Source organism: Procambarus clarkii, chromosome 11, assembly GCF_040958095.1.
Source record: "Procambarus clarkii isolate CNS0578487 chromosome 11, FALCON_Pclarkii_2.0, whole genome shotgun sequence".
Classification (NCBI taxonomy): Eukaryota; Metazoa; Arthropoda; class Malacostraca; order Decapoda; family Cambaridae; genus Procambarus; species Procambarus clarkii.
The window spans coordinates 9416178-9441249 of record NC_091160.1 but is presented as its reverse complement, the minus strand read 5'-3'; the positions used below and the strand labels follow the sequence as shown (position 1 = coordinate 9441249).

At 50.9% G+C, this 25072-nt stretch overlaps 1 protein-coding gene across 3 annotated transcripts in view; it reads right to left on the bottom strand.

Moving 5' to 3' along the window:
* Nucleotides 1–25072, bottom strand: part of LOC138363394 (uncharacterized) — a 254365-nt gene that overhangs the window by 114207 nt on the left and 115086 nt on the right. Inside the window, exons 2-3 of one of the 3 annotated variants that reach the window (XM_069322427.1) lie at nucleotides 23650–23799; nucleotides 7828–8065 (exon numbers count right to left, since the gene is read on the bottom strand). The exons of the other annotated variants lie outside the window; for them this stretch is intronic. Of the exons in view, the coding sequence (XP_069178528.1) occupies nucleotides 7846–8065; nucleotides 23650–23765 (336 nt within the window). The 5' untranslated portion in view covers nucleotides 23766–23799 and the 3' untranslated portion in view covers nucleotides 7828–7845. Of the gene's footprint in view, nucleotides 1–7827; nucleotides 8066–23649; nucleotides 23800–25072 lie in introns of those variants that run through there. 3 annotated transcript variants of the gene reach the window in all.

The window sequence follows — 25072 nt, the reverse complement described above, 5'->3', positions numbered from 1 at the left end:
ACCCGAAGGAGGGTAAGGGCCTTAGAGCACTCAACACGGAGGTAAGAGATATGGGGAGACCAAGACAAACGAGTGTCAAGGAATAACCCCAAAAGCTTCGCGGAATCTTTGTATTCAAGGGGATGACCATAAAGTGACAAAGAGGGACGAAGAACAACCCGTTTCCGCGTAAAAGTCATGGCACAAGTCTTTAGAAGTAGAGAAACTTGAAGCCATGATCGGTGGCCCAAGACGACACGGCATCAATTGCAAATTGAAGCCGGCATTGAAGGAGAGGCGAATCACCCTGACAGCAAAGGGTAAGATCATCGACATAGAGAGCGGAGAAGACACCAGAAGGAAGAGAGGAAAGAAGACCATTGACGGCAACCAGAAAAAGAGTAGTGCTCAGAACACTACCCTGGGGCACACCTTCGTATTGCTGAAAAGAGGCAGAGAGAGCGGTACCAAGGCGCACCCAAAAGGAACGACGGGAGAGGAAGCTGCGAAGAAAGAGGGAGATGAACACGAAGGCCAAAAGAATGAAGTTGAGATAGAATATGATATCGCCAAGTGGTGTCGTAAGCCTTTTCCAGGTCAAAAAGGACGGCAACAACGGAGGTCTTCGCAGCAAAAGCAGTACGAATATAGACCTCCAAGTTCACCGGGACATCTGTTATGTTGCAGCACTTGCGGAAACCTAATTTAGAAGGGAAGAGGTGGTGATAATGTTCTAAGAACCACATCAGACGAACGTTAACCATACGTTCAAAGAGTTTGCAGACAACTTGTGAGAACAATAGGGCGAAAGTCCTTAGGGGAAGTACCCAGAGACCCCGGTTTGCGAACAGGGAGGACAACGGCATCGAGCCAGTCCTCAGGGACTGACGACGACTCCCAGATCCGATTATACAGACTCGGTAAATACTGAGACGTGCACGGAGGGAGATGGCGAAGCATCTCATAATGAATACCATCGGAGCCCGCTGCTGTAGAACCGCAGAGGGCCAGGGCAGAACGAAGTTCAGAGAGAGAGAGAAGGGATCATTATAGTGAAGTTGAAGACGAGTGCAGAAATGTAAAGGACGTGATTCAAGGACAGGTTTACGAAGAGGGAAAGATTGGGGAAGATGAAGACCAGAGCTAACAGAAGAAAAGTGGGAACCTAGTTCGGTAGCGACCTGAAACGGGTCTGCCACAAAAGTATCATGGAGGTGAAGGACCGGTTAAACATCGGGAACGAAGTTACCCGCTATCTTGCAGATATGCTTCCAGATCTGTAGCAGAGGAGTTTGACGTAATGGTGGAGACACAAGATGCCCAACATTCACGTTTAGCCACTCTCTTTCCTCGCACTCTCTTTCCAAAAGAAAAGAATCGGCCGTCTGCCGATGGCGGTGTCTCTTCCTGGCTGCACTTTTACAGCGGACAGCCCGAGCACAGTCTGCACTCCACCAGGGAACGCACTTCCATGTACCCCAAATGAAAGAACGAGGAATAGAGCAGAGGGCAGCGTCGAAAACAGTGTCATGAAAAAGGAGGAGAGAGCGAGGGAGAGGTCAGAGAGAGCAGCACCGAGGGTAAATACGTTCCAGTCCGCTTTAGCAAACTGCCACCTAAGGAAGGAGAGGGGAGGGCGAAAAGAGAAAAAGGTGCCACAAGGATGTGGAAATGGTCACTGCCATGGAGGTCAAGAACCTGCCACGTGAAATCTAAGTAAAGAGAAGATGAGCAAAGAGAAAGATCAAGAGAGGAAAGGGAGAGAGTCCGAGAGTCCAAATGCGTGGGCTCACCAGAATTCAGAAGAGACAGGGAGGAAGAAAGGATAAACGGCTCAAGAAGGCGACCTCGGGTGTTCGTCAGAACATCACCCCAAAGGGAAAGACGACAATTGAAATCACCCAGCAGGAGCACAGGCTCCGGCAAGGAGTCATTAGATGTTTCAGATCAGGAAGAGAAAGCGGGACACTCGGGAGGAGATAAATGAAACAAACTGTGTACCATTTCTCCACAAAGATACGAGCAGCAGAACAATGGAGAGGCAAAGGAAAATGTAAGGGGACAAAGGGAACATCAGAGCGAATCAAGAGAGCAGAACAATTAGGAGCTCCAGCAACAGTTCGGGGGGGGGGGGGAAGAAAGGAATAGCCACGAAAGCGACCAGGACGAGCACCAAGCATCGACTCCTGGAGACACACACAAAGGGGCGAAAACAGCGAAATCAGAAGTTGGAGTTTGAGGAAATTTGCGTAATAACCTCGAACGTTCCATTGAAGAACAGACATCGACGAGAAGAGAAAGAACAGAGGACAAGGAAGAAACAAAGGCGAAAGAGAAACATAGCACGTTAAAGAAGATCAGGATTGGGATCAGGGTCAGCAAAGTCAGGGTTAGGGGGCATGGGTAAACTGAGCAAAGATGGAGGGAAGGAAATGGGAGAACAGACCAGAGGTGGGCGGGCTGGGTCCGGAGGAGAAGGAAGAGACAACGGAGAGGAGCAGTCAAGGACAGCAGGAAGAAGAGGGGGAGTAGAAAGAGGGGAGTACACCTCAGCAAGAGCAGCAACCGAGAGGGAAGCAGAGGCCAAAGAAACCTCCATAGCAGGAACAGGGGGCACAACCACCAAAACGGGAGAGGAAGGAGCAATAGAGTCAGTAGTAGGGGCCGAGGAAGAAAGCGAAGCCTTCTTACCCGCCGGGGAGGAGGAAGGAGAGGAGCCAAGCTTACACTTCTGAATTAGAGACACTCTTGTCCCAGCAACTACGTACCGGGCAACGGATTCCAGCGTCTCAACAGGAGAAGCTGGACGAGAGCACACACGACGGCCGTTAGGAGAGAGATGGACATCAGCCCGCACTGACAGGCGGCGGGTAGAGTCAATAGACGAAGAAGGATGGAAAGGAGTATTGGAGGGCGACGAGGAAGAAGACACAGGAGACATGAAAGACCGGGTAGAAAGAACGAGACCCAAGACAGAGGACCAGGAGGGGGACCCTTCGGGACACAACTCAAAGGAACAGAGGAGGGGGCAGTGGACGTATCAGGGTCCAAGGCCCGGAAACAGTTGTGAGTCTGAGGAAGGTGGGAAGGACGAGGAGAGGAAGAGCGCAACACGCGAGCATAAGAGACGTTAGCATAAGGCAGGAGCCGGCGAACCTGGCGCCTCGCCTCAGGAAAGGATAAACGCTCCCGGTGCTTCAAGTTGAGGACGGCTGCCTCAAGCTTGTAATGGATACACGCACGGGAGAAGGTAGGATGGGCCTCACCGCAGTCGAGGTAGCGAGCCTGGGGAGAAGTGCACTCTGTCTTAGAGTGACCTTCGCCCCCACACCATGGACAGAGAGAGTTCCAGAGCAGTGGAGGGCACCATGCCCAAACCTCCAGCATTTGTTACAGAGCCTAGGAGAAGGAATGTACTTCTGGACAGAGTACCTGGCACCAGCAAGAATGACAGGGGGAAGGGGGGGGGGGAAGGGTCCTACCATCAAAGGTAATCTTCACAACCCGAAGGGGTTGACAGCGACGACCACGAGGGGGACGAGTAAACGTGTCCACCTGGAGGATAGAATGGCCCTGGGCATCGAGGATATGCCGAATATCATCGTGGCAGTCCTGCAGATTCCGAACACCGGTCACAACATGGGGCGGGAGGAGAATAGTGTCAACACTGGCATTCAACTGAGCATTCTTCGAGACCCGAACAGAGGTCTCGCCAAGGCAGGATAAGGCAGCCAAGCAATCCTGGGAAGGATCAGCAACCACACATGTACCGAGATGAGTGGGGTTGAAGATAATAGAGGCATCCACGGAATCGACAAGATGTCGATGCAGGGAGAAATCGTCAGGAGGCACAGAATCAAGAGGGAGGAGATCAAAGTATTTGGCCCACGAAGCGGGACCAAACAAGGCTTGATAGGCATCATAACGGGAAGGAACGGAGCGAGTGCGGCCGTGTCGAGGATGGCGTTGAGAACCCCCAGAGAGGGGTTAAAAGGCGCAGTAGTTACAACTTGAGATTGAGCCATGCCAGGGGACGAGGTAGTCACGACTGGGGGCTTGGGGCTCGACCCAACCACAGAGGGAGGGGAGTAGTCAGAGGCCAAAGGAGGAGCTAGGTCGGGGCCCCAATGCAGCAGGGCCTACAGAGCCCGGTTTTCCAACACTGACCGACTCGGGGGGCTTGGTCGCCCACCCCCACGAGCCTGAGAAGGGAAAGGAGGAACAGAATACAACAGATACGAAAAAGAAACATTCATTCCCGAATATGCCCCCACACCCACCATGGAGCCACAATTAGAGGCAGGACACCCAACAACAAGCTATCGCCGATCTTGCCGGGGTCCCCCCAGGGGTGCGTCGTGAGTATACGCCCCACAAACGCCACCTTAAGAACCGTGAGTCCGTCGAGATCGAGCTCAGTGACGAAAGGGGGTTTGACAATAAAAGGGTCTACTCGCTCGAGACGTTGGGTACTACAGTTCTACGGGTGCAAGAGTATGCCTCCCCAAACACCCGGGCGTCAGAAAAGAAAGTCGAAAGAATAATCAACAGGCAAAAGGTCGGCAGGAAATTACAATATGATAGAAGAGGGGGGAGAACAATGAAACACGAGGAAAAGGATAAGGTTACTGGCAAAATGGGTAAAGACAGCAGCAGGAGCATAAGGCTGCAAAAGGACAGGACTGACCCATGGAGCATCACACCCCGGAAGCTGCCCACCAAGCCTCCTCACGGCAACAACAGGCCAGACAGTGAGGGGGCACACGAGCATAAGATATGCTAGTGAAAGAGGAGAGATGGCGGACTTTGCGTCTCGCCTCAGGAAAAGAAACTATTGCGGTGCTTCAAATTGAAGTCTTCCTAACATTTGTAGTTTATACACGTGCAGAAGGTAGGGTGGGCGTCACCGCAATTGAGGTAGTGAGCCTGGAAAGAAGAGCACCGTCTTAGTGACCAGAGTCACCCCTCATGGGGCATACACTGCAATTGTGCATTTGAGGGCACCATGCTCAAATTTCCAGCACTTATTGCAAAGTCTAGGAGAGGGAATGTACTCCTAAGTGGAGCATCTGGCACCAACAAGAATTATAGCAGGTGGAAAGGTTTAACTATCAAAAGTGATCTTCACAATGTGTAGAAGCTGATGACCATGAGGGGGGTCGAGTGAACATAACCTGTAGGACTGAATGACCTTAGGCTTCAAGGATATGTTTAATATCCTCGTGGCAGTCTTTCAGGTCCCTAACACCAGTCGCAACATAGTGCAGTAGGATAACTGCCAACACTGGCATTTAACCGGGTATTTTTGGAGGCCCCTAACTGAGGTGGGGAGGGGGGGGGTCTTCTCAATGCCGGACAATATGGCTAAGCAGGTAGCTGCATCCTGAGGAGCAGCAGCAATGACACTTGTACCAGTACAGGTGGGGTTAAAAGTAATTGGCATCCACCTAATCCACGAGATGTTAATGAAGGAAGAAATTTTCAGGACGTGTAGAATCCGGATGGTTGAGATTAAAATATTTAGTCCATGTAGCAGGAATAAATAAGGTGTGGAACGTATTAGCACTGGAGCGAATCTTATGAGCGAGTCTTAAAAAGGGGGGGGGGGGGGGAGGTTAGTGCCAAACACCCAACGAGAGTGGGGGGGGGGAGGTAAAAGGCGCAGTTGTCACAATGAGAGAAGTAGCCACTCCAGGTGATGAGGTGGTCACCAATGGAGGCTTGGGGGCTCAACCTTCCACAGAGGGAGGGTGAGTGAAGGGAGTAGTCGGGAGGGTGAAGGGAGTAGTCGGGAGGGTCAAAGGAGTAGCTTTGTCTGGGCCCAATGTAGTGAGGGCTACAGAGCCTGGTCTTCCAACAGTTCGACTCGGGGGTTGGGGGTGCGCCTGGTCGCCCACCCGACGAGCCTGGGGAGTTATACAAGGATCATTCAGCAGCAGCAGAAACTAGTATGTAATAATTAACTTCCATGGTGGTTATGGGGGCTTATTCGTGAGCCAAAATTAGAGGATAGGACACCTGCGTACATATATACGGCGCACATACGGCACAGACGAGATAAAGCACCTGAATTATTGGGATCGCCTCAAAGCTCTCCAAATGTACTCACTAGAAAGGAGACGAGAGTGGTACCAAATAATACACACATGGAAAATACTGGAGGGCCAGGTCCCAAATCTGCACAGTAAAATAACAACGTACTGGAGTGAACGACATGGAAGAAAATGCAGAATAGAACCAGTGAAGAGTAGAGGTGCCATGGGCACAGAACACTGTATGAACATCAGAGTTCCACGGTTGTTCAACGTCCTACCAGCGAGCATCATAAATATTACAGGAACAACCGTGGACATTTTCAAGAGGAAACTAGATTGTTTCCTTCAAGGAGTGTCGGACCAACCGGGCTGTGGTGGGTATATGGGCCTGCGGGCCGCTCCGAGCAACAGCCAAACTCTCACAAGTCAAGTCTGGCCTCGGGCCGGACTTGGAGAGAACAACAACTCCCAGAACCCCATCAACGACTTGGAAAGTAGAAAAACTCCCAGAACCCCATCAACCAGGTATCAACCAGGTGCCTGACAAGACAGACCCCCGCCCCACCCCCAGGGGTGCATCGTGAATATACGCCCTGCAATTGGCAATCGCCACCTTAACAACCATCAGTCCGTCGAGATCGAGTTCAGTAACGTCGGGTACCACGGTTCCATGGGCGAGTGCCTCCCCAAACACCTGGCATAAAAATAGATGTCAAAGAATAATTAAGAATGTCAAAAGGTCGGCGGGAAAGAATTAGTTGAAGAGTGGTGGTGGTGGTGGAGGGGGGAGGGTGGGTCGGGTGAAGAAAAAGGGAACTTCAGAGGAAATAGCAACCAGCACAATTAGTTAAGACGGCAGCAGGAGCACAAGGCTTCAAAAGGACACAGGACCGTCCCATTGAGCATCACAGCTCGGCAGCCGCCCACTAACCCGCCTCATGACAACAGGCTGGAAAGGGAGGGGGCAACTTGTTTTTAACTGCCGATATCCGCTATGTACAAACGAAGAAAATTGTAGTCTAGTTAAATTACTTTTGCCGTTCCGTTTCAATTTTTCGTTCTATCCATTACCATTTTTTTCCTTCTCAATTCAATTTATGCTTTGATCTCTTAGTTTTAAATTTTAGTCTGTTTCCCACATATTGCTTGAAACTGCACATTGGTGTCTTTAGGCATATTATGTACCTGCTCAAAATCCAACATTTTAACATCTTTTATGTATGCACTTTTACCTGAATAAATTATATTATATACCTTATACATAAATCATGCATTTAACAAAGATTAAAAAAATTAGCAGTTTGTAAAGGTACACACATTTCCCGTCCAGCCTGAGCCCGTTACCAGTTTTGCACGGCTCTGGCAGGAGCCGAGGGATACCACTTACCGGGCCTGCAAAGGCGCCAAATACATGTTGGTGCACTTGAGCACTGCTTCGGGCAACACCCTTCTCTTTTTAAATAGTTCAACGATATTGTACATTCTCTCAGGCCGGTGCGAAGTCTTCATCTTGCACCATAGATGGTGCATCATTCACAAGTACAACACCCAGAGCAGGCACGAGGTCGGGGGGCCGAGCCAACCCCAGCAGCTCCAGGCGGCCACTTAACACGGCAATGAGCCCTCTGCGGAGGGATTGACAAACTTGCACCTTTATCTAGCAAATAATCAACTTTTGTATTTAAAAACTTACTACCACTATACTTAGTTGCTAATAGCCTATGAAATAAACAGACTTTCTAGAGGTTATTAACAAGGAAAATTTATGAAATCTTTATTTATACACGACTAGTGCACAAGTGCTAACATTCACAAAAGCATTAAAGATAATTCAGATATTCATCTTGGCAATCACTTCCATCTTGTCGAGAGCAGCAGTGAAGGCGTCAAAAGCCGCAGCAACATGCGACTCGAGGCCAGTCCCAACTTCACGCCGCCGCCTCACTGATCTCTCACCAAAGGCATGGTCGAAGAACTTTATGACCGGTTTTCTAGTGGGATCGAACAACGACACGAAGAGCAGCACACCACCGAGTAGGAAGCCGGCCACACTAAAACAATCAGGGGGATGAGTAAATTAACACATCAGCAAAGCTACATTGCTTAAAATGTTCTTACACTAAAATGGTAATAATTATATCAAAAGTGTGGACGATAGTCACTTTGAACTGTTTTATAAGATAAATATGAGCATGGCAGTAGTTTAAGGCTGTGTGTAAACAGTAGGAACACATTTAGCCTGGGAAAGGGGGAAGGGGATTGATTGTAAAACATCCAAACGTACTTCACTTTTGCAGTTGTCTAGAATCTAGATCACACTAATCTGTGCATTATACATAGGGTGTATGATTTTGTAGTTAAATTAATAATTTGTAGAGTTGCGCCAATAGTGTACAGCATTTCGGCCAAACCTAAAAAGATTAATATTTTGGTAACTTATCAAGTAATCCTTAAACGTAACTAGAAATTTAACAATTTGAACTCTTGATAATGCTGAAGTAGACTACTACTTTTAGACATCATAGCTTTAAGTGAACTATCCAAGTGACAATGTTTAACCCAGCAAACAATTTTAGGTTGCCACAACATATCTGGAAAGTATTTGAAAGTATTGGAAACGTTTGTTTTATCATATCAGATACGATATTGTGTGTGGACTTAAATAGGTTTCCAAAACTTATAACCAAGATATATGTATCTAACACTAATTTGAGATGTTGTGGCAACTTTACACTCCTAACATGAGTCATTCATAATCCATTCATATACCAATATGAATCTCTTATGAAAGGTTTGAGCCAATAATCTGAACCCTTTTTACATCTTTGTGTTTAAAGTTAAATTTCTTGAAATTAAATTATATTTTATATTATATTATTTTTATTATATTTTATATTATATTATTTTTATTATATTTTATATTATATTATTATTTTCAATTTAAATATTAAAACCAATTTAAGGGTAAAAAAAATCTAATAATTTATATTTCTTTTATTATTTACTAACAATTATAATTATTTACTAACGGAGAGAGGGGAGGCTGTATGGCAGAGAGTGGCGGCTGTGGCGGACAGTGGCGGCGGTGGCGGATAGTGGCGGCGGGCGGACAGTGGCGGCGGGCGGACAGTGGCGGCGGCGGGCGGACAGTGGCGGCGGGCGGACAGTGGCGGCGGTGGCGGACAGTGGCGGCGGGCGGACAGTGGCGGCGGTGGCGGACAGTGGCGGCGGTGGCGGACAGTGGCGGCGGGCGGACAGTGGCGGCGGGCGGACAGTGGCGGCGGGCGGACAGTGGCGGCGGGCGGACAGTGGCGGCGGGCGGACAGTGGCGGCGGTGGCGGATAGTGGCGGCGGCGGGCGGACAGGGCGGCGGCGGGCGGACAGGGCGGCGGCGGGCGGACAGTGGCGGCGGGAGGACAGTGGCGGCGGGCGGACAGTGGCGGCGGGCGGACAGTGGGGGCGGGCGGACAGTGGCGGCGGTGGCGGATAGTGGCGGCGGGCGGACAGTGGCGGCGGGCGGACAGTGGCGGCGGTGGCGGATAGTGGCGGCGGGCGGACAGGGCGGCGGCGGGCGGACAGTGGCGGCGGGAGGACAGTGGCGGCGGGCGGACAGTGGCGGCTGTGGCGGATAGTGGCGGCGGGCGGACCGTGGCGGCGGCGGGCGGACAGTGGCGGCGGCGGGCGGACAGTGGCGGCGGCGGGCGGACAGTGGCGGCGGCGGGCGGACAGTGGCGGCGGCGGGCGAACAGTGGCGGCGGCGGGCGGACAGTGGCGGCGGCGGGCGGACAGTGGCGGCGGCGGGCGGACAGTGGAGGCGGCGGGCGGACAGTGGCGGCGGCGGGCGGACAGTGGCGGCGGCGGGCGGACAGTGGCGGCGGCGGGCGGACAGTGGCGGCGGCGGGCGGACAGTGGCGGCGGCGGGCGGACAGTGGCGGCGGCGGGCGGACAGTGGCGGCGGCGGGCGGACAGTGGCGGCGGCGGGCGGACAGTGGCGGCGGCGGGCGGACAGTGGCGGCGGCGGGCGGACAGTGGAGGCGGCGGGCGGACAGTGCAGGCGGCGGGCGGACAGTGCAGGCGGCGGGCGGACAGTGCAGGCGGCGGGCGGACAGTGGTGGCGGCGGGCGGACAGTGGTGGCGGCGGGCGGACAGTGGTGGCGGCGGGCGGACAGTGGTGGCGGCGGGCGGACAGTGGTGGCGGTGGCGGACAGTGGCGGCGGTGGCGGACAGTGACGGCGGTGGCGGACAGTGGCGGCGGTGGCGGACAGTGGCGGCGGTGGCGGACAGTGGCGGCGGTGGCGGACACTGGCGGCTGTGTCTGGCGGGCGGTGGCGGGGTCTGTGATGAGTGGTGGCGGCTGGCGGTGGTGGGTGGTGGCGGCGGTGGTGGTGGGTGGTGGTGGCGGTGGCGGCGGCTGGTGGTGGCGGCGGTGGTGGTGGGTGGTGGTGGTGGCGGCGGCGGCTGGTGGTGGTGGGTGGTGGTGGCGGCGGCGGCGGGTGGTGGGTGGCGGCGGCGGCTGGTGGTGGTGGGTGGCGGCGGCGGGTGGTGGTGGTGGGTGGCGGCGGCGGGTGGTGGTGGTGGGTGGTGGCGGCGGGTGGTGGTGGTGGGTGGTGGCGGCGGGTGGTGGCGGCGGGTGGTGGGTGGTGGCGGCTGTGGTGGGTGGTGGCGGGTGGTGGCGGGCGGTGGCGGGCGGTGGCGGGCGGCGGCGGCTGTGGTGGGTGGTGACGATCGGCGGTGGGGGGGGCTGGTGGCGGCTGGCGGTGGCGGCTTGCGGTGGCGACTGTGGCAACGGGCGGTGACTGCTGATAGCGGGCGGTGGTGGCGGCTGGTGGCAGGTGGTGGTGGCGGTGGTGGCGGCTGGTGGTGGCGGCTGGTGGTGGTGGCAGCTGGTGGCGGTGATGGCGGCTGGTGGTGGTGGCAGCTGGTGGCGGTGATGGCGGCTGGTGGTGGTGGTGGTGGCGGCTGGTGGTGGTGGCAGCTGGTGGCGGTGATGGCGGCTGGTGGTGGTGGTGATGGCGGCTGGTGGCGGGCGGTGGCGGGCGGTGGCGGCTTGTGGCGGCTGGTGGTGGCGGCGGTGGTGGGTGGTGGTGGTGGTGTCGGCGGCGGCTGTGGTGGGTGGTGGCGGCGGCGGCGGTGATGGGTGGTGGGTGGTGGTGGCGGCGGCGGTGATGGGTGGTGGCGGCGGTGGTGGTGGGTGGTGGTGGCGGCGGCGGCTGGTGGTGGTGGGTGGTGGTGGTGGGTGGTGGTGGTGGGTGGTGGCGGCGGGTGGCGGTGGTGGGTGGCGGGTGGCGGCTGGTGGTGGGTGGTGGCGGCGGGTGGTGAGTGGCGGTGGTGGGTGGCGGTGGCTGGTGGCGGGTGGTGGTGGGTGGCGGTGGCTGGTGGCGGGTGGCGGTGGCGGGTGGCGGGTGGCGGCTGGTGGTGGCGGCTGGTGGTGGGTGGTGGCGGGTGGCGGCTGGTGGTGGGTGGTGGCGGGTGGCGGCTGGTGGTGGGTGGTGGCGGGTGGCGGGTGGTGGCGGGTGGCGGCTGGTGGTGGGTGGCGGCGGGTGGCGGCTGGTGGTGGGGGGCGGCGGGTGGTGGGTGGCGGCGGGTGGCGGCGGGTGGCGGCTGGTGGTGGGTGGCGGCTGGCGGCTGGTGGTGGCGGGTGGCGGCTGGTGGTGGGTGGTGGCGGCGGGTGGTTAGTGGCGGTGGTGGGTGGCGGTGGCTGGTGGCGGGTGGTGGTGGGTGGCGGTGGCTGGTGGCGGGTGGCGGTGGCTGGTGGCGGGTGGCGGTGGCGGGTGGCGGGTGGCGGCTGGTGGTGGGTGGTGGCGGCTGGTGGTGGGTGGTGGCGGCTGGTGGTGGGTGGTGGCGGGTGGCGGGTGGCGGCTGGTGGTGGCGGGTGGCGGCTGGTGGTGGCGGGTGGCGGGTGGTGGCGGGTGGCGGCTGGTGGTGGCTGGTGGTGGGTGGCGGCGGGTGGTGGGTGGCGGCGGGTGGCGGCGGGTGGCGGCTGGTGGTGGGTGGCGGCTGGCGGCTGGTGGTGGGTGGTGGCGGGTGGCGGCTGGTGGTGGGTGGTGGCGGCGGGTGGTGAGTGGCGGTGGTGGGTGGCGGTGGCTGGTGGCGGGTGGCGGCTGGTGGTGGGTGGTGGCGGGTGGCGGCTGGTGGTGGGTGGTGGCGGGTGGCGGCGGGTGGCGGCGGGTGGCGGCTGGTGGCGGCGGGTGGCGGCTGGTGGTGGGTGGCGGCGGGTGGCGGTGGGTGGCGGCGGGTGGCGGTGGGTGGTGGCGGGTGGCGGCTGGTGGTGGGCGGCGGGTGGCGGCGGGTGGCGGCGGCCAGCTGGGACACACCCTTCTCCACTGTAGGTCTGAGTACAACTAACCATATGTCTCTCTCACCCACCAGAACAGTGTTGCCAGCTTGCGCTCTCAAAATGTTTCCTTCAAAGATTGTATATTATCTTTGAACAACAAGTTTGATTATCAAGGAAATAATGCATATATTATTGTCACATTAATACTGTGCAATATCTTATTACATTCCTGCTAAATAATTATAATTTGAAACAGGACAAAAAATCCCACATATATATAAAAACCAACATTAGAGATCACGAGGCCTAGGCCTCGCCTGTGACCACACATCCTGCCTCCCTGGCCTGCTACACTCACACACCTCACACTCTTAACACTCTCATAATCTCTGTCACTCCTACTCTCTGTCACTCCTACTCTCTGTCACTCCTACTCTCTGTCACTCCTACTCTCTGTCACTCCTACTCTCTGTCACTCCTACTCTCTGTCACTCCTACTCTCTGTCACTCCTACTCTCTGTCACTCCTACTCTCTGTCACTCCTACTCTCTGTCACTCCTACTCTCTGTCACTCCTACTCTCTGTCACTCCTACTCTCTGTCACTCCTACTCTCTGTCACTCCTACTCTCTGTCACTCCTACTCTCTGTCACTCCTACTCTCTGTCACTCCTACTCTCTGTCACTCCTACTCTCTGTCACTCCTACTCTCTGTCACTCCTACTCTCTGTCACTCCTACTCTCTGTCACTCCTACTCTCTGTCACTCCTACTCTCTGTCACTCCTACTCTCTGTCACTCCTACTCTCTGTCACTCCTACTCTCTGTCACTCCTACTCTCTGTCACTCCTACTCTCTGTCACTCCTACTCTCTGTCACTCCTACTCTCTGTCACTCCTACTCTCTGTCACTCCTACTCTCTGTCACTCCTACTCTCTGTCACTCCTACTCTCTGTCACTCCTACTCTCTGTCACTCCTACTCTCTGTCACTCCTACTCTCTGTCACTCCTACTCTCTGTCACTCCTACTCTCTGTCACTCTTACTCTCTGTCACTCTTACTCTCTGTCACTCTTACTCTCTGTCACTCTTACTCTCTGTCACTCTTACTCTCTGTCACTCTTACTCTCTGTCACTCTTACTCTCTGTCACTCTTACTCTCTGTCACTCTTACTCTCTGTCACTCTTACTCTCTGTCACTCTTACTCTCTGTCACTCTTACTCTCTGTCACTCTTACTCTCTGTCACTCTTACTCTCTGTCACTCTTACTCTCTGTCACTCTTACTCTCTGTCACTCTTACTCTCTGTCACTCTTACTCTCTGTCACTCTTACTCTCTGTCACTCTTACTCTCTGTCACTCTTACTCTCTGTCACTCTTACTCTCTGTCACTCTTACTCTCTGTCACTCTTACTCTCTGTCACTCTTACTCTCTGTCACTCTTACTCTCTGTCACTCTTACTCTCTGTCACTCTTACTCTCTGTCACTCTTACTCTCTGTCACTCTTACTCTCTGTCACTCTTACTCTGTCATTCTTACTCACTCTCAGTCACCCTTACCCATTCATACTCACTCTCTCACTCTTACTCTCATACTCTTACTCTCAATTTCTCTTACTCTCAATCACTCTTACTCCCAATCACTCCTACTCCCAATCACTCCTACTCTCAATCACTCCTACTCTCAATCACTCCTACTCTCAATCACTCCTACTCTCAATCACTCCTACTCTCATTCTTACTCTTACTCTTACTCCCAATCACTCTTACTCTCAATCACTCTTATTCTCATTCTTACTCTCACTCTTACTCTTACTCCCAATCACTCTTACTCTCAATCACTCTTACTCTCAATCACTCTTACTCTCAATCACTCTTACTCTCATTCTTACTCTTACTCACTCTTACTCTCAATCACTCTTATTCTCATTCTTACTCCTACTCTCACTCTAACTCCTACTCCCAATCACTCTTACTCCCAATCACTCTTACTCTCAATCACTCTTACTCTCAATCACTCTTACTCTCAATCACTCTTACTCTCAATCACTCTTACTCTCAATCACTCTCAATCACTCTTACTCTCATACTCACCCTTACTCTCAATCACTTTACTCTCACTCTTACTCATTCTGTCACTCTTACTCTCACTCTTACTCACTCTGTCACTCTTACTCACTCTCAGTCACTCTTACTTATACTCACTCTTACTCACACTTACACACTCTCTGGCACTCTCACTCACCTTCAGTCACTCTTACTCACTCTTACCCACTCTCGCTCACTCTTACTCACTCTAGTTAATAAGAACACGCCAATATAAGACAACAAAACGTTTTCAGATTCGTTCTCACCACTTTCCAGCAACTTTTAAAATTTATATAAATTATCTTAGGGAATAATACATAAATTATATATTTAAACATGATATTAGTGTTTAGTGGAATGCATAAGGAGTCAAATTGTGTTAAAAAGAGCGATTTTTAGAAAATTTGGAAAACTACTTTTTTCTGTTCATATTATAACTAAATGGATTTTAAAGGTTTCACTCAGCCAATATATATCATTCACAATTTATTAATGAATTTTACAAAAAAACACCATAAATTTTATATTTAAACATGTAAAAACTATTTGTTTTACATTTGGAAGAAAATAATTGTAGAAAAACAATTTATAATTAAACCTTTGTGTTTGGATTTTTTGAGTAAAAGTTTCTCAAAGGCTTTCCTGCACCATTCTCAATGCAAATCATTCCCACACCTATGGGAAGAGATAGGCGAACGTTGTGTAGATGATTTGTGTTTGCTGGGAAGTGACCACGATAAAGCCAAAACCTGAAGCCCGATTAAGTGACCACGATAAAGCCCGAAAAACATGCCCAAATTTCTTGGCCGAAACGCTATTCATATTATTAGCTTTAGGTATTTTATGTACAAGCTCTTTATATCCTACATTATGTTTGTATCATCTATGTATGTACTTTGTCCTGAATAAAACGTTTAATTCAATTTAAAACGTGCATGAACACGCTGGCTTCCTGTCCCGACAATTGAAATTTAAATAAGTTTATTGAGGTAACACACACAAAAGGGATGAGGTAGCTCAAGCTATTCTCACCCTGTTCAGTACAACGTGTTCTTACATATGTAGACACACATCAAACATATTGCCGAACATTCTGCGAGATAAACATACATTTCCTCCTTTACACAAGTAGTATGGTATCAAACGTACACACAAATAATGTACATTATTACTTTTATGACTTAGGTATACTGTATAGACATTTTGCAAGACATAATTTAACAAAAGTTTACAGTCTTGGTGCAAAATTCTTTTATCTCTCCAGAATATCAACCTTTCCGTTGTGACACATCCAGGCTATTTGTTCAGGAACAATCCTTCTGTTTCTATATACATTAATAAACTGACAATCAAGAACATAATGGGAAAGGGCGTGAGACCTTAACATACCACATAGTTTACACTTCGTGTCATTACCATGAACACCTATCCCATATTCCCACTAATATTTGTACCAAAGCCTGAGCCGCATGTGCACAGTAACTCCAAGCATTTCTCCTTTTACCATAAGTAAAATGGGTGTTTTGACTCGCATGTAGTGTTGCATGGTTTGACTTTCCTCATACATTATACCTCTTCTCGCCACTTCTGCATGTGCCTGTCCCGACAATGATTTATTATTATTATTATTATTATTATTATTATTATTATTAAGAGTAAATGAAAAGTATGGGCGTCATTTGGTACACAAGTCTGATTCGACGAAGCTAGTTTTCCCCCTTAGTCCTTAGTTTAAAAATAATTATGTTGTTAGGCTAGGAAGTATTCGTTTAGGTTGCATTAGAATGTTGGTCTAGGTTTTGCTTATTTACTTAAACCACAATTGGGAGACAATTCCACAATATTGGTTCCTTTTATTTGCTTTGGATAAGTGACAAAATTTCAGGGGCTTTGAGTGACTAGTTCCATTTCACCCCTTTAAGTAGCATTTCAGTTTGTAATTAAGAACTTTTAAAGTGAACTGCAGAAACGTTATTGATCTTAAAGACAGCTATTTAAACCCACTCTTAATAAAGAGCAAAGTTCTAATTTTTCAGAGTGCGTCAATTAAAAAGCCTATGAAGTTATACTATTACAAGCTTGGTTCTGCTCAACCCTTTACGATGCCTTAACCCTATTCTTCTACAATACTGCGTAGGCTCTAACAGCTCTGAGTAGCTATTAGAGAGTAGGCTCTAGCAATCATCGTTAGTCATCTGCAGTTTATTCATTCCTACAAACATTGTTGGCAGACAAACTAAAGCATAATTGAAGCCTTTCACAGCCTAAATGGAATGAAGATTCCATCACTTACACTAATATAGACCACCAAAGGTCAACGTTATAAAATTGCAAATAAAAATAAATCTTAAGGAAAATTATCAAATTTTAACAAATTAAAAATATACCAACAACACTTCAAGTATGTTTATTGATACAAGAAAAAATACATCTCAAAGGGATAGAGTAGCTTAGGCTATTTCTATCCCCCCCCCCCCCCACTGCCCAACAGCACTTACTGTACCCGTGTAGACTGCCAGTACTTTAAATGGCTATGTGTACATTAATAAATTACCAGAAAATTTTAACCTTCAATCACTGTGGCACAAATTGCTTCGCAATAACTTGCGATCCTCGTTTCCAATCTTTCAGAACTTCTGCTTTATTCAGAACTTCTGCTTTATATAATTTTTTACCTTTCCTTGTTACAGCAAGGGAAGATTTTAATGCTTTAACTTATTCAATAAACTGTACTGACCAGCCACAAATTGCAGGGCATTGATGCTCTGCTTCATTTACATTAATTATCCTGCCGGGAGTCAAGATTTAAAGTAAGTAATTATCAAAAGAAGGCACCAAACCGGGAAGGCTATGTAGCACCAAGTACGCAAAATAATCAGAGGGCGCTAAATATCACCAAGGATGCCAATACGAGAACAAAAACGCATAAAGCGAACGGTATCAAAAGTATCCGAGTCACCAAGAATTCTATCGAGGGACAGGTGACCGCGAGGGGCGGTCGGAAAGCAAGACACACGCTCGTCCTGGAAGTCAGGACATTCAAGAAGGACATGCACGACCGTAAGAGGGACAATGCAACTAGGACAATAAGGAGCAGGGCGGCGCTCCATCAAGTGACCATGGGTTAAGCGAGTATGGCCAATACGCAACCTCGCCAGAGCTGTTTCCCACCGCCGGTTACGGTGGAAGGAGGACGGCCACGAGGAAACAACATTTAAGAGTACGTAGCTTGTTACCAGTAACAGACAACCAAGAAGCCTGCCAACGGGTAAGGACTGAGGAATGGATAACCGGGTAAAAGTCGGAATACGGAATGCCTTTGCGAGAGATGGGACAAGAGCGAACAGCTTCCTTGGCAGCAGCATCCGCACGCTCATTTAAAGACACACCAATATGGCTGGGAACCCAACAAAACTCAACCGACTTAAATTTACTGTGAACGAGAAACAGCCAATGCTGGATCTCGACAACTACTGGATGAACCGGATTAAAGGACCCGAGAGCCATGAGGGCACTACGAGAGTCAACAACAACCACAAAGGAAGACTGACAACGAGAAAGCAGGAGACGAAGAGCATAGAGAATAGCATAAAGTTCCGCTGTAAAGATGCTAGTCTCCGGAGGCAAGCGACACATATAAGTGCGATCAGGAAAAACAACAGAGTAGCCAACACCGTCCGCTGACTTAGACCCATCGGTGAAGACAGAAACGGAGCGGGAGTGAGAAGAAAAGTGCTCGAGGAAAAGGCGTTTTAGAACCGTAGGAGGGGTAAAAGCTTTAGTGATACGGGTCAAGGATGTACAAAACCGCAGAAGAGGGACCCTCCACGGGGGCAAAGAAGGAACAACACGAGGAGAAACATCAGAAATACGAACGGAAAGAGAATCCTGTAGGCGAGATAACCGGACAGAAAGAGGGAGGTGGTGAAGAGGAACAGGAACCGCAGGAGGGGTAAAAGTTAAAGCACGACAGAGGCGAGAGGAAGGATGTTGCAAAGACCGCGCAAGATAGCGAAGACAGTAGCGATCACGGCGGTCCTGGAGAGACAGGAAGCCAGTGTCAACATACAAGCTAAGGATGGGAGTCGAACGAAAGGCACCAGAACTGAGGCGCTACCCAGTATGGTGCAAAGCATCAAGACGGCGAAGAGTAGAAGGAGAAGCAGACGAGTAAGCAGGGCAACCATAATCGAGCTTAGACAGGACGAGAGAGGAATGTAAAGCAAGGAGAGTGCGCCTATCTGCCCCCCAAGAAGTATGGGACAAGACCCGAAGGAGGGTAAGGGCCTTAGAGCACTCAACACAGAGGCAAGAGATATGGGGAGACCAAGACAAACGAGTGTCAAGGAATAACCCCAAAAGCTTCGCGGAATCTTTGTATTCAAGGGGATGACCATAAAGTGACAAAGAGGGACGAAGAACAACCCGTTTCCGAGTAAAAGTCATGGCACAAGTCTTAGAAGTAGAGAACTTGAAGCCATGACCTGTGGCCCAAGACGACACGGCATCAATGGCAAGTTGAAGCCGGCGTTGAAGGAGAGGCGAATCATCACCCTGACAACAAAGGGTAAGATCATCGACATAGAGAGCGGAGAAGACACCAGAAGGAAGAGAGGAAAGAAGACCATTGAGGGCAACCAGAAAAAGAGTAGTGCTCAGAACACTACCCTGGGGCACACCTTCGTATTGCTGAAAAGAGGGAGAGAGAGCGGTACCAAGGCGCACCCGAAAGGAACGACGAGAGAGGAAGCTGCGGAGAAAGAGAGGGAGATGACCACGAAGGCCAAAAGAATGAAGTTAAGATAGGATATGATAACGCCAAGTGGTGTCGTAAGCCTTTTCTAGGTCAAAAAGGACGGCAACAACGGAGGTCTTCGCAGCAAAAGCAGTACGAATATAGACCTCCAAGTTTACCAGGACATCTGTCGTGCTGCGGCACTTGCGGAAACCAAATTGAGAAGGAGAGGTGGTGATGGTGTTCCAGGAACCACATCAGACGAACGTTAACCATACGTTCAAAGAGTTTGCAGACACAACTTGTGAGAGCAATAGGGCGAAAGTCCTTAGGGGAAGTACCCAGAGTCCCCGGTTTGCGAACAGGGAGGACAACGGCATCGAGCCAGTCCTCAGGGATTGACGACGACTCCCAGATCCGATTATACAGACTCAGTAAATACTGAGACGTGCTCGGAGGGAGATGGCGAAGCATCTCATAATGAATACCATCGGAGCCCGCCGCCGTAGAACCGCAGAGGGCCAGGGCAGAACGAAGTTCAGAGAGAGAGAAGGGATCATTATAGGGAAGCTGAAGATGAGTGCAGAAATCTAAAGGACGAGACTCAAGGACAGGTTTACGAAGAAGGAAAGATTGGGGAAGATGAAGACCAGAGCTAACAGAAGAAAAGTGGGAACCCAGTTCGGAAGCGACCTGCAACGGGTCCGCCACAAGAGTATCATGGAGGTGAAGGACCGGTGAAACATCGGGAATGAACTTACCCGCTATCTTGCGGATACGCTTCCAGATCTGGGCCAGAGGGGTTTCGGACGTAATTGTTGAGACATAAGATGCCCAACATTCACGTTTAGCCGTACGGATGGCCCTACGGGCCACCGCACTCGCTTTCCGAAAGAAAAGAAAAGAATCGGTCGTCTGCCTACGGCGGTGCCTCTTCCAGGCTGCACGCTTACAGCGGACAGCCCGAGCACAGTCCGCATTCCACCAGGGAACGCACTTCCGTGGACCCCGAGAGGAAGAGCGAGGAATAGAGCGGAGGGCAGCGTTGAAGACAGTGTCATGAAAAAGGAGGAGAGCGCGAGAGGGGGGCAGAAGGGAGAGGTCAGAGAGAGTAGCACTGAGGGAAAATAGGGTCCAGTCCGCCTTAGCAAACTGCCACCTAGGGAAAGAGAGGGAAGGGCGAAAAGAGAAAAAGGAAACAAGGATGGGGAAATGATCACTTCCATGGAGGTCATCAAGAACCTGCCACGTGAAATCTAAGTAAAGAGAAGAAGAGCAGAGAGAAAGATCAAGACAAGAAAGGGTGCGAGTCCGAGAGTCCAAATGAGTGGGCTCACCAGAATTCAGAAGAGACAGGGAAGAAGAGAGGAGAAACGGCTCAAGGAGGCGACCCCGGGTATTCGTCAGAACGTCACCCCAAAGAGAATGCCGACAATTGAAGTCACCCAGCAGGAGCACAGGCTCCGGCAAGGAGTCTAGGTGGTGTTTCAAATCAGGAAGAGAGCGGGACACTTGGGGGGAGATAAATGGAACAAACTGTGTACCATTTCCCCACAAAGATACGAGCAGCAGAACAATGGAGAGGCGAAGGAAAAAGTAAAGGAACAAAGGGAACATCAGCCCGAATCAAGAGAGCAGAAGAATTGCTGGGGGGGGGGGAGAAAGGAATAGCCACGAAAACGACCAGGACGAGCACCAAGCATTGGCTCCTGGAGACGGACACAAAGGGGCGAAAACCGCGAAATCAGAAGTTGGAGTTCGAGGAAATTGGCGTAATAACCTCGAACGTTCCATTGAAGAATGGACAACGACGAGAAGAGAAAGGACAAAAACAGAGAACAAGGAAGAAACAAAGGCGAAAGAGCAACAGAGCACGTTAAAGAATATCAGGGTCGGGATCAGGGTCAGCAAAGTCAGGGTTAAGGGGCATGGGTAAACTGAGCAAAGACGGAGGGAAGGAAACGGGAGAACAGATCAGAGGCGGGCGGGCAGGGTCCGGAGGAGGAGGAGGAGGAGGAGGAGGAGGAGGAGGAGGAGGAAGAGGAGGAGACAACGGAGAGGAGCAGTCAAGGACAGCAGCAGGAAGAGGGAGTAGAAAGAGGGGAGCGCACCCCAGCAAGAGCAGAAACTGAAAGGGAAGCAGGGGCCAAAGAAACCTCCATAGCAGGAACAGGGGGCGCAAGCACTGAAACGGGAGGGGAAGGAGCAACAGAGCCAGAAGGAGGAGCCGAGGAAGAAAGCGAAGCCTTCTTACCCGCCGGGGAAGAGGAAGGAGAGGAGCCAGGCTTACGCTTCTGACTTAGAGAGACTGGTGTCCCAGCAACTACGTACCGGGCAACGGATTCCAGTGTCTCAACAGGAGAAGCCGAACGAGAGCACACACGACGGCCGTTAGGAGAGCGATGGACATCCGCCCGCACCGACAGGCGGTGGGGAGAGCCGATAGATGAAGGAAGAGGATGGGAAGGAGGATCGGAGGGGGACGAGGAAGAAGACACAAGACACGACAGACCGGGTAGAAGGAAGGGGAACCCCAGACAGAGGACCAGGAGGAGGATCCTTCGGGAGAGAACCCAAAGGGACAGAGGAGGGGGCAGTGGGCGCAGCAGGGTCCAAGGCCCGGAAACGGTTGTGAGTCTGAGGAAGGCGGGAAGGACGAGGAGAGGAAGAGCGCAACACGCGAGCATAAGAGATATTAGCATAAGGCGGGAGCCGGAGAACCTGGCGCCTCGCCTTAGGAAAAGATAAACGCTCCCTGTGCTTCAAGTTGAAGACGGCTGCTTCAAGCTTGTAATGGACACACGCACGGGAGAAGGTAGGATGGGCCTCACCGCAGTTGAGGCAACAAGCCTGGGGAGAAGCGCACTCCGACTTAGAGTGACCTTCGCCACCACACAAAGGACAGAGAGAGACAGTCCCGGAGCAGCGGAGGGCACCATGCCCAAACCTCCAGCACTTGTTGCAGAGCCGAGGAGAAGGAATGTACTCCTGGACAGAGCACCTGGCACCAGCAAGAATGACAGAGGGTGGAAGGGTCCTACCATCAAAGGTAATCTTCACAACCCGGAGGGGTTGACGGCGACTACCACGAGGGGGACGAGTAAACGTGTCCACCTGGAGAATAGAATGGCCCTGGGCAGCGAGGATAAGTCGAATATCGTCGTGGCAGTCGCGCAGGTCCCGAACACCGGTCGCAACATGGGGCGGGAGCAAAATAGTGCCAACACTGGCATTCAACTGAGCGTTCTTCGAGACCCGAACGGGGGTCTCGCCAAGGCAGGATAAGGCAGCCAAGCGGGAAGCAGCATCCTGAGAAGGAGCAGCAACGACACGTGTACCGAGACGAGTAGGGTTGAAAGTAATGGAGGCATCCACGGAATCAATGAGATGTCGATGGAGGGAGAAATCGTCAGGAGGCGCAGAATCAAGAGGGAGGAGATCAAAATATTTGGCCCACGAAGCGGGACCAAACAAGGCTTGATAGGTAGCAGAACTGGAAGGAATCGAGCGAGGGCGGCCGTGACGAGGACGGCGGTGAGAACCCCCAGAGAGAGAGGGGTTAAAAGGTGCAGTAGTTACAACTAGAGAAGGAGCCGCGCCAGGGGACGAGGTAGTCACCACTGGGGGCTTGGGGCTCGACCCAACCACAGAGGGAGGGAGGGAAGCCAGAGGAAGGAGTCAGAGAGGCCAAAGGAGGAGCAAGGTCGGGGCCCAAGGCAGCGGAGGCTACAAAGCCCGGTCTTCCAATACGGACCGACTCGGGGGCTTGGTCGCCCACCCCACGAGCCTGAGAAGGTAAACCAGAAGAAGCCGAAACAGGGGTTATCATCTTGACGAAAAGAAGAATTCACTCACGAATGTGCCCCCACACCCACCATGGAGCCACAATTAGAGGCAGGACACCCAACAAGAAGCTATCGCCGATCTTGTCGGGGCCTCCTAGGGGTGCGTCGTGAGTATACGCTCCACAAACGCCACCTTAAGAAACCGACAGTCCGTCGAGATCGGGTTCAGTGACGAAGTGGGGATTGACAATAAAAGGTTCCCCTCGCTCTCGACGTCGGGTACTGCAGTTCTACGGGTGCAAGAGTATGCCTCCTCAAGCACCCGGGCGTCAAAATAGAAGAAGTCCAAGGGAAGAACCAGAACGAGCAAAAGGTCGGCAGGAAACGGCAAGCAGATAGGAGAAGAGGGGGGAGAAAAACGAAACAGAAGGAAAAGGAAAAGATGCCCAGCAGAATTGGAGAGGACGGCAGCAGGAGCACAAGGCTAGAAAAGGACAGAGGACTGTCCCAAGGAGCATCACACTCCGGCAGCCGCCCACTAAGCCCCCACACGGCGACAACGAGCTGAGCGGGGAGGGGGAGTCAAGATTTAAAGCTGACTGCTTAATATAAAAGCTTAGCTTGGAATGTTACAAAATCTGCACATTTACCAGGTATTACTAAAATAATTTAACTTGGAAACTAGGTTATAATCTAACCTAGAAATTATTTTAATACGAGTTTCTCAGAGCCGAACAGTTAAAAAACTGCTTACCTGTACACAACGTTGCCGACTGTGGAGTCTGATCTAGCCAAGGGGACGTCTGTCCGCAACCTTTCCAACTCCACCTTCGTCTTGGTTGCTCCGTACTCGTCAAGAGGAACATCCATACCCTAGGCATCCCCAATCACCATTAGTAGTACACTGAAAAAAATTACCTTTTGAAAGTTACAGCTCAAACTAATCTACACCCAAGTTATTAGGTATTTTGAATCCTATTAAACCTGTCGGAAAATCCGACAGCATTTAATATATCATACATACAGATAATAGCTGTATTACCAACAAGTTACCCATAGAAAACGTAACTTGTAGTGGAATTACCGTCTATAGAAAACGGGATATCATCACCACATACTATTATAATTCACCAGCTATTCTGCTGGGAATTGTTCTTAAATACATTAGTCTTTGGACTTTACCATCATAAAAACATCTTATATAAATTAACTTAATTATCAATATTAAAGTAGAGTAAATGTGACCCTTCTATCACGTTCTGAAATCTGGACAATGTAAGCCAGGCGTCAGAGTGGAGGAAGGAGGGCAGCCATCATTGTTTATATGAGACCAGAGGCTCACACGGGAGCAAATTCGGCTCCTGTTAAATTTACTTGGACGTAGTGTTATGGAACCCAAAGGTGTACCATTGTCAACACGCTGTCTACAAATACAAGTTAAGTGTCTATCCGAAACCCGTTTATCATTCATTTATGGCCATTAATGTCAGGATATAGGGTTAGCCGGTTAGAACGCGAAATCGCCTCAAACTAAAGGTAATTAAGCCAGGTCTTTAATGTTCCATGTACTGTATAGTGTTTTCTCTGATATAACTTGTCATATATAGGATTCTGGCTTCACAGCTAGCGCACTTTTGACAGGTCAAGACGAGGATGCAAGATTATGTGCACCAGTTACTGGGTGATAGAAGCTACCTCAAAGAGGATAATTTGGTGTCTACACTCTAGTTATACCTGGTGGACTAACCTGCTGTACTATAAGAGAAGGAACCTCATCAATGTATGTAGCTATTACTGTAATTTGATTGGCTGCATATGTGTAATATAAACCCCCCCTAATGTGTAGAGGATCGATTTGTGAGATTAAGAGATTATTGCAGAAATACAGTCCACTTATCATTATACAAATTGCTATCGAAGTATATAAATTAACGTAAATATAAATTCATATAAATCAAATAAATATAAATCTCACAGGTCGGTTCCCACATTATTTGGTCATCTTCGAACCGGATGACGGATTATTTGATCCTTTGAACCCACATTTGGTCATCTTAGTACCGGATGAACCAGTTATCCAGTGGATTCATTAAATATACTAGTGCAGTGTTATTTAAACAAAGCCAGCCAGTCATAGACAGCGGCGATGCCTCGTGGGAGCTCAGGAGCCTCCCTCA